Here is a 15949-nt window from a genome sequence, read left to right on the forward strand (position 1 = left end):
AACTCAAATGGAACTTTCTTCACAGAAATAGTACAAACAATCCTAAAACTAATATTAGAACCACAGAAGACCCCAAATAGCCAGGGAAATCTTGAGAAGGCATCATCACATTTGCTGGTTTCAAAGTAGATTGCAAAGCAATAGAAATAGAGACAGTTTGGGTATTGGCATAAGAACAGAAACATATCAATAAAACAGAATAAAGAGCCCAGAAATAAACCCCTGTATATTTAGTCAATTAATTTACAGCAAAGGAGCCAAGAATATTCGATGAAGAAAGAAGAGTCTCTTCAGTAAGTGGTGTTGGGGAAATTGGACAGCTACGCACAAAAGAATGAAACTGGACTACTATCAACTCATTCATAAAAATCAACTCAAAATTGGTAGAAGACGACAAGATTAAGAGCCCATAAAACTCCTAGAAGAAACCAGAGGCAGATTTGATTTCTTTGGATGTGATACCAAGAGGAAAGGAAATGAAAGCAAAAATAAACAAGTGGGACTACAAACTAAAAAGCTTCTGCACAGTAAAGAAAAACCATAACAAATGAAAACACAACCAACAGAATGGGAGAAAATATTTTCAAATCATGTATGTCATAAGGGGTTAAGAAAATATATAAGCAATTCATACAACTCAGTAACAAAAACCTCGAAGAACCTCATTGAAAAATGGGCAGAGGATCTGAACAGGTATTTTCCAAAGAAGATGTTCAGTTGGCCAATAGGTGCACGAAAAGGTGTTCGACATCACTCATCATCAGAGAACTACAAACCAAACTCTCAATGAGCTTGTCAGGATGGCTATTACCAAAAAGATAAAGGGCACTTGGGTGGCTCAAGCCTTTGCCTTGGGTCCTGGTCCTGGGGTCCTGGGAGCGAGCCCCATGTGGCTCCCTGCTCAGTGGGGAGTCTGTTTCTCCCCCTCCCCCCCTCATGCTCACTCTCTGTCTCAAATAAATAAAAGTAATGAGTGGTTGGCAAAGATATAGAGAAAACAGAACACTTGCTTACTGTTGGTGGGAATCTAAATGGGATAGCCACAATAAACACCAGTACGGAGGTTCCTCAAAACATGAAAAACAGAGCTAAGCTATGACCCAGTAATTCCACTTCTGGTTATTTATCTAAAAGAACTGAAAACACAAATTTGAAGAAAAATATGTACTTCCATGCACACTGAAGGGTTATTTACAACAGCCAAGACCTGGAAACAACATGAGTCCATTGATGGATGAATGGATAGAAAGAATATGATATACATATACAGTGCAATATTTTTTTTTGAAGATTTCATTTTATTTTTAAATTTATTTATTTGTCAGAGAGAGAGGGAGAGAGAGCGAGCGAGCACAGGCAGGCAGAGTGGCAGTCAGAGGCAGAGGGAGAAGCAGGCTCCATGCCGAGCAAGGAGCTTGATGTGGGACTTGATCCCCGGACACTGGGATCATGACCTGAGCTGAAGGCAGCTGCTTAACTGACTGAGCCACCCAGGCATCCCTATACAGTGCAATATTATTCAGTTAAAGAAAAGAAGAAATCCTGGCCCTTACACCAGCATGGAAAGACCCTGAAGGCATTATGTTAAGTGAAATAAGCCAGACAGAAAGAGAGAAATACCATATGATGTCATCTGTGTGTGGACTCTGAAAAAACAAAAACCCCAAACTCACAGAAATGGAGAACAGATTGGTGGCTGCTGGAAGCAGGGGGGTTCTGGTAGAAGGGGGAGTACGATTTGCAAAACAGGTAAAAGGCATCAAAAGACACAAATTTCCAGTTATAAAATAATTCCTGGGGATATAATGTACAGCATGAATATAAGAATACTGTTTTGTATATTCAAAAGTAGCTGAGAGAATAAATCTTAATTCTCATCACAAGAAAATCTGTGATGGGTGTTAACCACACTTACTGTGATCATTTCATAATATATACATACAATTATAATGTTGTACACCTGAAACTAGGAAGTTACATGTCAATTATATTTAAATTTTATTTTATTTTAAAGATTTTATTTATTTATTTGACAGAAAGAGATCACAAGCAGGCAGAGAGGCAGGCAGAGAGAGAGGGGTAGGGGGGAAGCAGGCCCCCTGCTGAGCAGAGAGCCCAATGCGGGACTTGATCCCAAGACCCTTAGATCATGACCTGAGCCAAAGGCAGAGGCTTAACCCATTGAGTCACCCAAGGGCCCAGTCATATCTAAATTTTAAAAAGTATATGAATTGTGATCATATTTGGGTAAAATGTATATACATGTTCATCCATACATACATATAGTTAGAGATCATGAAAGAGCTTCATTAAAATATTTGTATTTGTGGGGCACCTGGATGGCTCAGTTGATTAACTACTCAGTTGGACAACTCTTGATTTCAGCTCAGGTCACCATCTCAGGATCATGGGGTTGAGCCCACTCTCAGGTTCACCACTCAGCGGGGTGTCTGCTTCTCTCACTCTCTCTTTCTGTCCCCCTCCCCAGCATGTGTTGTACTGTGTACTCCCCAACATGTGTAAATAAATCCTTTAATAAATAAATAAATATTTGTATTTGTTATCTCAGATAAAATATTTTAGGTAGTGATATTTTAACTCAAATTTGTAACTTTTGTGTTTTTAGCAGAGAAGAAAAATCACATGGAAATCAAATTACTGAAAATACAATAAACACAAGGCTAGTTATGACCCTATGTCAAAAAACACTGACAAACACCCTCTCCTAGACCAAACTCTAGCTAGACTGCTCTAAGCCTCTTCTCACCCAGCCCCAACCTTGGTCTAGAAAAGACCCAAACCAACACTAGACTGGTTTCCAGCAGCTGAAGGCCAAAGGCCCGAGATGACCCTCAGTTCCACTTCAGGTGCCTGCAGGAGAAACTCAAGGCCGCCCCTTTGTGCCAGCCAGCACCTGGAGGTACAACATTTGTACAGGTTGCACGTGGGCCAAACCCCTTGTTTCCACTTTTTGCAATTTTTCACTTCCCTTGGTCTACCGCCCCACCCTGACATTCTCCCTGAAAATGCCAGCCACCCCGGCACAAACCAAAGTTGATTTCCATTCACCCTGGGCTCTTCCCTATTGCAATAGTTACTACTGACCAAAAAACATCCTCGCCCCTTTAACTAGTGTCCAGCTTAGTTTATCTTTCACGATACACACGTAGTTCCTCGGTAAGTATACTGCTTATTAGCGGGGCGCCTGGGTGGCTCAGTCAGTTAAGCATCTGCCTTCAGCTCAGGTCATGATCCCGGCGTCCTGGCATCCAGCCCCCGTGTCAGACTCCCTGCTCAGCAGGGAGCCTGCTTCTCTGCCCCCCTCCCCCATGCTAACTCAAATGAAAACTTTTTGAAAGTACTGCATATTAGAAATGACTTATGAAAAAATGAAATGTGTATTTTTTCATCCCCATTAACTTGCGAAGTGCGGTCTACAATCTCATGCATTGATTCACTGGGATTCCACGTAGCTAGTCAGGTATTTGACAGGACAACCAAGTCACTACTTAGCTGGGGCAATGGAGTTCAAGCTTTTTGAGAGCCCTGAAAGATAAACATTTGGCTTTCATCTTAATTTATGGTAGATTTTTCTTTTTTTCTGGGCAGAAATTTAAATTTTTTATGTAGTTTCTTCCTTGACCTAAGAGAAACATCTTCCAGAATTCTAAAATCTCTTTTCACAGGAGTAGGACATGGCATCCTGAGATTAAAATCTTACCATAAACTTGTTCTACCCTGGCCCTACCCAGCCCCACAGTTCACTAAACAGCAAGCAGAGCACTCTTTTCAAAATGCAGAACTGATCCTGTCACTTACCGGCTTAAAACCCTTAAATTATTTCCCACTATTCTCAGGACAAACTCCCAAGTCCTCACAATACCTCACAATACTTTCTCTCCCGGCATGTGTCTCCGTTCTGCGCATCACAGCAAGTTTCTATTCCTGCAACACACCCATCTCTGGCTTCTCCAGCTTCTTCTGTACCAGCAGGTATCCTACTGGAAATGCTTTTTCTCTGTCAGTTGTCAACTTCTCGTATTTCAGGTTTCAACCCCAACGTCACCTTCCCGGAGAGGTTTTGCCTAAAAAGACCTGTCAGCACTTTGACTCACTATCAGATTACCTCACAAACCCTTCTAGAAGGAGGAATTATCTTAATTGTTTGCATATTGGTCAACTCCCAACTTGAATGCCAGTCTCTTGAGAGAGAGAATCTTGTGGTGGTGTGCCACCAAACGCTTCAACTACAGCCTTTCCCCAAAAAAAGTCCCCCTGCTACCAGGTGCCAATGTCCAGGGTCCAAATACTACCACTATGGGTAATTTCATGATCTGATGGGACATCAACCAGATTGCAGAGTTGCTTGAAAATTTAGAAGTTCATTTTCACAAGCCAGTGCAGGCCAGCTCCCACTCACCCCTGGAACCTCATCTGGCTTCTTTACAAACACCAAAAAATGGAACTAGAACAATCCAGCCACAGAGTAAGTGGGCAACAAATGGTGACTGAAGGTTGAATTGGAATAAAGGAATTCTCAGTTCTACGCCATCAGATACTGTAGCTTGGTGGAGGTGTGTGTGTGTGTGTGTGTGTGTTTTCTAACTGCCAAACTGTATGTAGATTTGCAGGCAAGTACTTTGAAGTCAACTTGTTAAATGGGCCATTATAAGAAGTTCCTAAATAAAGGGCAAAAAGAGGAGGAGGAGGAAGAGGAAGAGGGTTGAGAAGGGAAGGAGGAAGAGGAAGAATTAAGTGAAAGCAAAGCTTCTCTCCCAGTTGTTATCCCCCGCCCCCCCCCCCCCTGGATGGCCTGGCCTGAAGGCAGTCCACAGGCCATTCTCAGCAGGTTTGCTCTGAGTACTGGTTAGAACAACCCTGGTGGTCCCTTACTCAGCCTCAGTCTCTGGGTGGAGTCCAGCGGTCTTCTCGTTATCAAGTTACGCCTGGTAATTCTGATACAGCGCCCAAGTTTGAGAAGCCCGTCCAAGGGAAGGCGCATGGTCGGTCGGATTCTCAGCTCCCGAGAGTGACGCCAAGGGCTTCCTCTCTGCCTCGAGCAGCTCAGCCCACCCCAAACCCAAGCAGATATCCTAGGAGCGAACAGATCTGGGATTCTGACCTCCCATCCAAACCCGTTAAGAAAGCAAAACATCCCAATTGCACCGTGTTCAAAATGCTGGATTTAAAACATGTATTTTTGTTATTGAGAGATATTTCTTTGAAACATTTAGCATTTGGCCTTCATTATTAGTGATCATTGCTATTAGGTAACATTTATTCAGGGTTTACTATGTGCTCAAAGTTGGGCCAAGTGTTTTCCATGGATTAATACTCAGAACAAACCTATGTGGTGGGGGCTGTTTTGCTCTTGATCTTACAGACGAAGGGACATTGAGAAAGGAGCGATTTAACTGTACAAGGTTGCGACCTTCCTGGAGGTTGCGACACAGGAGGCTAAAGCAGGTCAGAGCCTATGGCCCCAGAAGCCCTAGACACAGTTGGTGATCTTTCCCGATCCACAAAGCCACAAAAAGCAGTGTGGCCTCTAGGGAAAATACCCACGAATACCCAAAAGACAGGTTTCAAGTGGCTGAAAAACAGAGAGATGCAATTTCTACTTGAAGTTCAGAAAATAAGCTAGACCAGAGCTGTTTCATCCAGAAACAGGATTCATATCTTACTTCTGTCTTTTACCACTGTGGGTTTTTTTACTGAAAATGGTGAAAGCCGTACAAAGAAACTTTGAAAATCACTAGACAAGAGCTACCCTCATTTTTCCTTAAGGTGAGGGGAGAAAACATTCCCTAATAGTTAAAAACAAATGAATAATAGCCTAGTGGGGGAAAATGTATTAAATTATAGGAAATGCTTGTGACAGTCTGTCTGTTCGGCCACAAAACCCCCTTCCTTTGAAAACTGCATTTCCCCAGCTGCATTTGCAGATCACCTTGAGCCCCCGCCACAGCTGATTGAGCCCGAGTATGAACATCTGACCAGACCTGGCTAGTGACTGTCCCTTTTCTGGGAGGAAGAAAGAGTACCACCATGTCTTCCGGTGGCTGGATCTAAGGATCCACGTTTCGTATTCCGGGGATGGCCAAGTACACAGGCAAGCATAGCACGCTGGCCTTCAGGGAGAGGTTCGTAAATCCGGAATTCTCAGAAAGGTGAAGGAATGACCACGGACCCAGACAAACATGAGGAAGTAAGGGCCTGGGTCCCTATCACCTCCACTGCCTGGACCAGAACCTTCCATGGGAGCCATCTCAGGTGGATTTCCGGAGAAGGACCAGTGCAGGCAGCGTTCAGCCCTTCGAGGAAACACGACCACCCTGGTCACCCTATCTGCCTCTGTTTCCCTCCAGAAACAAGGGTCCATCCATGAGTCCAGGCCACCTCTGGATTCTATCCTAGGACCTGGTTTCCCCTAGCATTAGACGTCCCCTCCCTGCCTTTCCATGCTGTGCTTCTCGATTGTACCCCTGGACAGGGTCGGGTTCAAACCCACTCATATTCAATTGCTCAAGCTTCTCATGTCCTCCGTTTCTTTTCCATCTTCCTGCAACAATGCCCAACAAAATCCAAATCGTACATGCAATGAAATACATGCTATTGACCAACTACAAGGCTGGAAACATTTACTTAGCCTCTTTCCCTACCCAAATTCAACCAACAATGGGAAAACAACCCTCAAGAATACTCATGACGTCAACAGAAATTCCCTGCTTAAACCTTTCACTTGAAAGAGCCCGGTGTCCCACTTTTCCCATCTCCTTTAGACATATCCCGCCCCCCCGCTCCCCCCCCTCCCTGCTACAGAGACTCCTGGGCTGTACCTGGGATATAAATGGTGCCACCATTGCTCCAATCCGACATAGGGAGCCACTGGTCCCCATCCCCAAAGCGCGCATCATCGTGGGGTAGACCTGGAGGGAGGAGCATAGGAAGCATCGGTTAGCTTGGGCTCCTGCTTTCCCGAGTCCCCTGCCCTTCCTCCCCCAGCCAGGCTTCCATATATAGCAAATACCAGCTGTTCCCTACAGGTGTGTAGGCTATGAAATATAGGACATTCGTGTTCTCAGGCACCACAACATTGAATTTTTAAGTATCAGAAAAATAAACACTTAGAAATGAGCCTTTAAATGACCAAATTCCAAAATACTTTTTTTTTTAATTTTTTCTTTTTAAAGATTTTATTTATTTACTTGACAGAGATCACAAGTAGGGAGAGAGGCGGGCAGAGGGGGGAGGGAAGCAAGCTCCCTGCGAAGCAGAGAGCCTGATTCGGGGCTCCATCCCTTAACCCTGGGACCATGACCTTAGCTCAAAGCAGAGGCTTTAACCCACTGAGCCACCCAGGCACCCCTGCAAAGTGTGTTTAATTGAATATCCCAAGTATAATTTCAAACAGTTAAGCTCTGGAATCAAACAGAAGACTTCCACTTTAGAGCTATAAATGTATAAAGTAGTCCTACTGAAAGTAAAGAAAGTTCTCCCCCAGGGGCACCTGGGTGGCTTAGTTGGTTAAACATCTGCCTTCTGCTCAGGTCATGATCCCAGGGTCCTGGGACCGAGTCCCATATCGGGCTCTTGCTTAGCGGGAAGTCTGCTTCTCCCTCTGCCTGCTGCTCCTTCTGTTTGTGCTCTCTCTAACAAATAAAATCTTTAAATAAACAAATAAACAAACATAAATAAATAAAATGGAATTTTATGGCATAATCTACCTTTTTTTTTTTTAAAGATTTTATTTATTTATTTGACAGAGAGAGACCACAAGTAGGCAGAGAGGCAGGCAGAGAGAGAGGAGGAAGCAGGCTCCCTGCTGAGCAGATAGCCCGATGCGGGACTCGATCCCAGGACCCTGAGATCATGACCTGAGCGGAAGGCAGCGGCTCAACCCACTGAGCCACCCAGGCGCCCCATAATCTACCTTTTAAAAAATATTTTATTCGAAAGAGAGAGAGACAGCATGAGCTGGGGACCGGTGGACAGAGAGAGGGAGAAGCAGGCTCCCTGCTAAGCAGGGAGATGGACATGGGGGCTGGGATCCCAGGATCCTGAGATCATGACCTGAGCCAAAGGCAGACGCTTAACTCAATGAGCCACCCTGGTGCCCCCATAATCTACTTTCTCAGTACAACTTTCTTACACTTATTATAAGACTTCTTTGATCTGAACTTCCTTAATTCTAAATTCTTCTAGGAACTGGCAGAAGTTTAATAAGTAAGCAAATAGTACTTAACAATTTATAGGGAGAACGCTTTATGAAAGTATGGTTTTTCAAAACTCGAGAATTCTCTTAAAGCTCTACAATACCCATAATTTTTAATCCACTCACTAAAGCAAAGCACATTGCCTCTTTACTTGGTCACGTTTTATTAAGCACCATTTGTCCAGTGTAAAGTCAAGAAGCTGTCTGGCCTCAGCGGGCATTGTTGTATTTTTATAAGAAGGTCTGGGAGTGGAGTGCCTTTTTCGGGAGGTTTTTGGTTTTTTTTTTCTTTTTCTGGAAAATGAGACTGCTGGCTAGAACTGAGAACAATGGATTCAGACACATAGTGGTGATATCAGAGCAAAGAAAGTAAGTCCTCGGAGTGGAGTAATAGAAGACAATCATCTTTAGGTACACGCCTTTGATTTTTTTAGACAATTAGTATCAAAAAATTTACTTAGAAATGACCTTTTAAATGAATTTATTCCAAAATATGTTCAGTTGGATATTTCAGACGTAACTTCAGAAGCATACTGGATTACACAGATCAACTATGTCAATTCCTATTTTTATCACTATGGGGAGAAAAGAATATTTTTCTCTGTGGCTTTAATGATTTGCACAGACCCTATCTGTAAGCTTTAACAGATTTCTGTTTCCGGAGATGGAAACAAAGGCAGCCTCCCCCGCTGCGCTCTGCTGGGATTGCCCCCCTTGGGCAAGTGTGCCTCTGGCCCAGCGCAGTGGGACCCTTCTGGAGAAGACCAGTGGAAACCGCCACCCACAACACATCTCCTGACCTGGGAGTTCTTGTGGGGCTTCAGTCCTAGTGGAAATAGCCTCAGGTCTCATCTGACAGGCAGATCGGAGCACACCCAGTTAAAACCCACCCCGTCCTGGTCAAGGACCAAACACTGCCCACTGCAGGCATGGAGCCTCCGCAGGCGACTGGCCTGAGGGACAGAGTAGTCAGAACACAGCAGCAGAGTGCACGCAGCACACGCCAGAGACACTCCCTGAAGCCCCAAGCCCTGGACACCACAGAACCACTTCCTCATAAAGCCATTACTCTCAGGAGTAGGAAACCCAACAGGCTCATCTAACACAGAAGACGGAGAGTGCTAAGATGGAGGAATTCCTCCCAAATGAAACAAGTTAAGCGCAGGGCCACAAATCTGAGTGGAACGGAGATAAGTGACATGCCTGATGGAGAATTTGAAGCAACAATTTGTAAGGATACTCGCTGGGCTTTAGAAAAGAATGGAAGACTCCAGGGAGCCCCTTACCACAGGGATGAAAGAATTGAAGAATCAGTCAGAAATGAAAAATGCTGTGACTGATAATAGAAACGGACCGAATGCACTGAGGGCTGGAGAAGCAGAAGAATGAGTAAGTAACACAGAAGATGAAAGAGAAAACAATGAAGCTGAACAAAAGAGAAAAAGAAGGGGCGCCTGGGTGGCTCAGTCAGTTAAGCGGCTGCCTTCAGCTCAGGTCATGATCGCAGGGTCCTGGGATGGAGCCCCACATTGGGCTCCCTGCTCAGCGAGGGAGCCTGTTTCTCCCTCTCCCTCTGCCTGCTGCTCTGCCTGCTTGTGGTCTCTCTCCATCTCTCTAATAAATAAATAAATCTTCAAAAAAAAAAAAAAAGAGAGAGAAAGAAGAATTATGGATGAGAACAGACTTAGGAAACTCAGTGACTCCATCAAATGTAGTAACATCAGTATCCTATGAATCCCAGAAGAGGAAGAGAAAGAAGGGGGGCGGGGTGTGTGTGAAAATTTACTTCAGGAATTAATCACTGAAAGCTTCCCAAATCTGAGGAAGGAAATAGGCATCCGGATCCAGGAGGCACAGAGAATTCCCATCAAAATCAAGAGCAGGCCAACACTAAGTCATATTGTAGTTAAATTTGCAAATACAGTGATCAAGGAAAAATCCTAAAAGCAGCAACACAAAAGAAGTCCCTAACTTACAAAGGAAGACCCATAAATCTAGCTGCAGATTGCTCAACAGAAACTTGGCAGGCCAGAAGAGAGTGGCATGATATATTCAAAGTGCTGAGTGGGAAAAATCTGCAGCCAAGAATATTCTCCATTCAGCACGACTGTCATTCAGAATAGAAGGAGAGAGAAAGCACTTCCCAAACAAACAAAAACTGAAGAAGTTCATGACCACTAAGCCAGTCCTGCAAGAAATACTGAAAGGGACTCTGAGTGGAGAGACCAAAAGCAACAAAGAAAGGAACAGAGAAAAACTGCAGATGCAACCACAAAACAATAAAATGGCACTAAACATGGGTCAAAAATTACCCTGAGAGTAAATGGATTAAATGTTCCAGTCAAGAGACACAGGGTGTCAGAATGGATATGAAAACAAGAGCCATCTATATGTGCCCGCAAGAGAAGTAGGTTAGATCTAAAGACACCTGCAGATTGAAAGTGAGGGATGGAGAAACATTTATCATGCAAATGAGTGTCACAAGAAAGTCAGACTAGCAATAAATCAGACAAACTAGAGACTGTAATGAGAGATGAAGGGCATTCTGTCATAATAAAGAGGTCTAACCAACAAGAAGATCTAACAATTGTAAATATTTATGCCCCCAAAGTGGGGACATCCAAATATATAAAACAAGTCAAACAAAGGAACTCACTGATGATAATGTGGCAACAGCAGGGGATGTTAACACCCCACTTACATCAAAGGACACATCATCTAAGAAAAAAATCAACAAGGAAACAATGGCTTTGAATGACACACTGGACCAGATGGACTTAACAGATACATTCAGAACATTCCATCCTAAAGCAGAATACACACTTTTTTTCAAGTGCACAAAGAATCTTCTCCAGAATAGATCACATTCTATGTCACAGTCAGGCCTCAACAAGTACAAAAAGATTGAGACCATACCATGCATATTTTCTGGTCCCAACTCTATGAAACTTGAAGTCAACCACAGAAAAAATTTGGAAATACCATGAATATGTGGAGGTTAAACAACATGCTAGTAAACAATGAATGGGTCAAACAGGAAATCAAAGAAGAAATTTAAAAATACATGGAAACAAATGAAAATGAAAACACAATGGCCAAAACCTTTGGAATGCAGCAAAAGTGATCCTAAGAGGGAAGTACATAGCAGTACAGGCCCACCTCAAGCAGTAAGAAAATCTCAAATAAACAACCTAACCTTATACCTAAAGGAGCTAGAAAAAGAAAAATGAGGCAAGCAGAAGGAAGGAAAAAATAAAGATAAGAGCAGAAATAAATGATAAACTAGAAAAAAATAGAACAGATCAATGAAACCAGCAGCTGGTTCTTTGAAAAACAAAGTTGATATAACCCCAGAGCCAGACTTATCAGAAAGAAAAGACCCAAATAAATAAAATCACAAATGAGAGAGAAGTAACAACCAACATCACAGAAGTATAAACTATTACAAGAGAATATCATGAAAAACTCTATGTCAACAAACTGGACAACTTAGAAGAAATGGATCAATTCCTAGAAACATAAAAACTACAAAAACCAAACAGGAAGAAACAGAAAACGAACAGGCCAATAGTCAGCAAAGAAATTGAATAAGTAATTGACTATCACCCAACAGGCAAAGTCCAGGGCCAGATGGCTTCACGGGTGAATTCTACCAACACTTAAAAAAGAGTTAAGGGGTGCCTAGGTGGCTCAGTGGGTTAAAGCCTCTGCCTTCAGCTCAGGTCGTGATCCCAGTGTCCTGGGATCCAGCCCCGAATTGCATTGGGCTCTCTGCTCAGCAGGGAGCCTGCTTCCCTCTCTCTCTCTGCCTGCCTCTCTGCCTACTTGTGATCTCTCTCTGTCAAATAAATAAATAAAGTATTTTAAAAATAAATAAATAAATAGATAGATAATAAAGAGTTAATACCCATTCTTCTCAAACTATTCCAAAAAAAGCAATAGAAGGAAAACTTCCAAATTCATTCCATAAGGCCAGCATTATCCTGATAACAAAAGCAGATAAAGACTCCACTAAATAACAATACTACAGGCCAATATCCCTGCTGAACATGGGTGCAAAAATTCTCAATAATGTACTAGCAAATGGAATCCAACAGTACATTAAAAGAACCATCCACCACTATCAATTAGGATTTATTCCTGGGCTGCAAGGGTGGTTCAGCATTTGCCCATCAGTCAGAAGGATACACACATCACATTAATAGAATAATAAGAACCACATGATCTTTCAACATCTATTCATGATAAAAACCCTCAACAAAGCAGGGTTAGCGGGAACATACCTCAACATAATAAAGGCCATATATGAAAAACCCATGGCTAGTATCATTCTCAGTGAAGACAACTGAGAATGTTTCCTCTATAATCAGGAAAAAGACAGGAATATCCACTCTCAACACTATTATTTAACACAGTACTAGAAGGCCTAGCCTCAGCAATCAGGCAACAAAAAGAAATAAAAGACATCCAAATGGGCAAGGAAGAAGTCAAACTTTCACTATTTGCAGATGACACAATAGTCTTTATAAAAAACCCAAAATACTCCAACTAAAAATTGCTGGAACTGATACACAATTTCAGTAAAGTGGTAGGATTAAAAAAAAAATCTGTTGCATTTCTATACACCAATAATGAAGAAGCAGAAAGAGAAATCAAGAAATTGACTCCATTTCTAATTGTGCCAAAAAGCGTTAGATACCTAGTAATAAACCTAACCAAAGAGATGAAAGACCTGTACTCTGAAAACTATAAAACGCTGGTCAAAGAAATTGAAGATGACACGGAGAAATGGAAAAATATTCCATGCTCATGGAGTGGAAGAACGAATATTGTTAAAATGCCTATATTACCCAAAGCAATCTATACCTTTAATGCAATCCTTATCAAAATACCACTGGTATTCTTCACAGAGCTAGATGAAATAATCCTAAAATTTGTGTGGGACCACAAAAGATCTTAAGTAGCCAAAGCAATCTTGAAAAAGAAAAGCAAAGCTGGAGGCATCACAATTCTGGACTTCAAGCTATATTACAAAGCTGTAGTGTTCAAGATAGTATGGTCCTGGCACAAAAAAAAAAAAAAAAAAAGAAAGAAAAAAAAGACACATAGATCAAAGGAACAGAATAGAGAGCCCAAAAATGAACCCACAACTATGATCAATTAATCCTTGACAAAGCAGGAGGGAATATACAATGGAATAAAAGATCATCTCTTCCACAAATGGTGTTGGGAAAACTGGACCGCAACATGCAGAAGAACAAAAGTGGGACCGCTTTCTTACACCGTACACAAAAATAAATTCACAATGGTGCAAGCCTTAAATGTGAGACAGAAAACGATTAAGATACTAGAGGACATAGGCAGTCACTTCTCTGATATCAGCTTCTTACTAAATAGGTCTCCTGAAGCCAAGGAAACAAAAGCAAAAATAAACTATTGGGACTACATCAAAATGCAAAGCTTCTGCGCAGCAAAGGAAGCAATCAATCAAACTAAAAGGCAGTCTTCAGAATGGGAGAAGAGGGGTGCCGGGGGGGCTCAGTGGGTTAAAGCCTCTGCCTTTGGCTAAGGTCATGGTCCCAGGGTCCTGGGATTGAGCCCCGCATCGGGCTCTCTGCTCGGCAGGGAGCCTGCTTCCCTCTCTCTCTCTCTGCTTGCCTCTCTGCCTACCTGTGATCTCTGTCTGTCAAATAAATAATAAAATATATTTTTTTAAAAAAAGTAACATTAAAGAATGGGAGAAGATACTTGCTAATGACATACCTAACAAAGAGTTAGTATCCAAAAGATATGAAGAATTTATGAAACTCAACTCCCAAACCAAAATAATCCAGTTTAAAAATGGGCAGAAGAATAGACATTTTTCCAAAGACATACAGTTGGCCAACAGATACATGAAAAGATGCTCAAGAACATTCATGAGTGAAATGCAAATCATAACCACAATGAGATCCCCACCGCACACCTGTCAAAATGTCTAAAACTAACAACACAGGAAACAACAGGTGTTGGGGAGGATGTGGGGAAAGAGGAACCCTCCTACACTGTTGGTGGGAAGGCACACTGATACAGCCATTCTGGAAAACAGTATGGAGGTTCCTCAAAAAGTTAAAAAGAGAGCTACCCTATGACCCAGCAATTGCTCTACTAGATATTAACCCAAAGATACAAAAATACTAATTTGAAGGGGCACCTGCATCCCAATGTTTATAGCTGCCATGTCCACAATAGCCAAACGATGGAAAGAGCCCAAATATCCAGCACCTGATGAATAAAGAAGATGTGATCTGGATCTACAATGGAATATTATTCAGCCATCAAGAAGAATGCAATCTTGCCATTTGTAATGAGGGGATGGAGCTATAAAGAAAATTACGCTCGGTGAAATCGAAGTAGCTCGCCTTGCATGTCTTGGGAGTAACCAACCCACAACTGACCTCAGCAGTGTAAATGTAGATGGTGTTGAAGTTGGCTGCCACCAAAGCCCTCAGCATGAAGAGGAAGCCAATCAGGCCAGCACTAGGGAACAAGATGCCAGAAAAGTTAGAAAAGGCAGCATGGAGGGTGCTCACATCACACAGCTTAGCATTACAGATGCTAATACATGCCCACAGATAACCATGTCCTGGAGAGGTGCTGCTCCTCTCCTGGCCTGACTGTGGGGTCCTAAAGTAAATGCTGGACCCCAACCTTCAACCCAACTCCCCATCTGTCCTTCCCACCCCCCCCCCAAGGGTGCTGTTCCAGCCTGGGGCCCCAGATGAGCACCCCTTCTGCTACCACCCTTTTTGGGAAATGATGTGGTTTGCAGAATGATAGAGATTACAATTGAGGACATTCTAGGATTGCAAATTGAGAGTGAAACAAATTTTTTACCCTACAGGTAGGTTACCTGTTTCCCTGAGCTATCATAACAATGGTCCAGATAATTTGGAAAACAACTAGAGTCCTGGGGTTCCACGAAGGTTGGCATAAAGATCCTAATATCTCGGTGGGTGGAATGACTGCGCCTACGCTCCCACCTGTTCCCTGGGAGCGCAGAGGCAGGGCTGGGTCAGTAGAAGAGAGAAGGGGGAGTGGTGGGTACCAGGGAAGACCATTCCAGTCAAACCAGGAGCGCATTCACTACTCCCCAGGTCAAAGGGGCTTGCCCTGATGCCCACGGAACGCTATGGGTCAGGAAACCACAACTTAAACCCACCGCACAAACCTAGATTATTTTCAAGCAATCAGAGAGAAAAATACCTTGATGTGCAAATATTGAGGAGAAGGAAGAATAAGGCGGTGCATCCCATGGTGACAGAAAGGCTCAGCCGTCTTCCCAGGAAATTAATGCCCAGGATATTGAGAGGATTCACTAAAAAACAAACGACAGTGACAATTTATGAAACCTCGAAAGCAAGTGGCATTTACCAAGGATTCCCCGTTGTCATTTCAGAAAGAGGCAACTTCATCCAGACCTCATGTGTGTTCCAGCCCAAATCCAGTCCCATGGTCATCCGCCTCCTGACTCCTTCGCCAGGCTTTTCCTCGCGGGTCCGAGAAGGACGAGCACTGGTGTGTGCAGAAAGGGTACTTTCTGCCCAAGAAGCTTCTTAGAACATGTAGGTCTATCGTTAATTGCAAAGCTTCTAGATCTGTATTTTAAATGATTTATACTGTTTGCCATTAAATTCATGGCACCACTGATTTTTAAGTACTATTATTTTATGTCCACTAAAATGCAAACAGTGC

The 15949-nt window shown here is 42.8% G+C and overlaps 1 protein-coding gene across 1 annotated transcript in view; it reads right to left on the reverse strand.

Moving 5' to 3' along the window:
• Window positions 1–15949, reverse strand: part of SVOPL (SVOP like) — a 64433-nt gene that overhangs the window by 16034 nt on the left and 32450 nt on the right. Inside the window, exons 11-13 of the mRNA XM_044246668.1 lie at window positions 15461–15572; window positions 14653–14734; window positions 6840–6929 (exon numbers count right to left, since the gene is read on the reverse strand). Coding sequence (XP_044102603.1) covers window positions 6840–6929; window positions 14653–14734; window positions 15461–15572 — 284 coding nt within the window. The remainder of the gene's footprint in view (window positions 1–6839; window positions 6930–14652; window positions 14735–15460; window positions 15573–15949) is intronic.

The sequence above is a fragment of the Neovison vison genome, chromosome 4 (assembly GCF_020171115.1).
Source record: "Neovison vison isolate M4711 chromosome 4, ASM_NN_V1, whole genome shotgun sequence".
Classification (NCBI taxonomy): Eukaryota; Metazoa; Chordata; class Mammalia; order Carnivora; family Mustelidae; genus Neogale; species Neogale vison.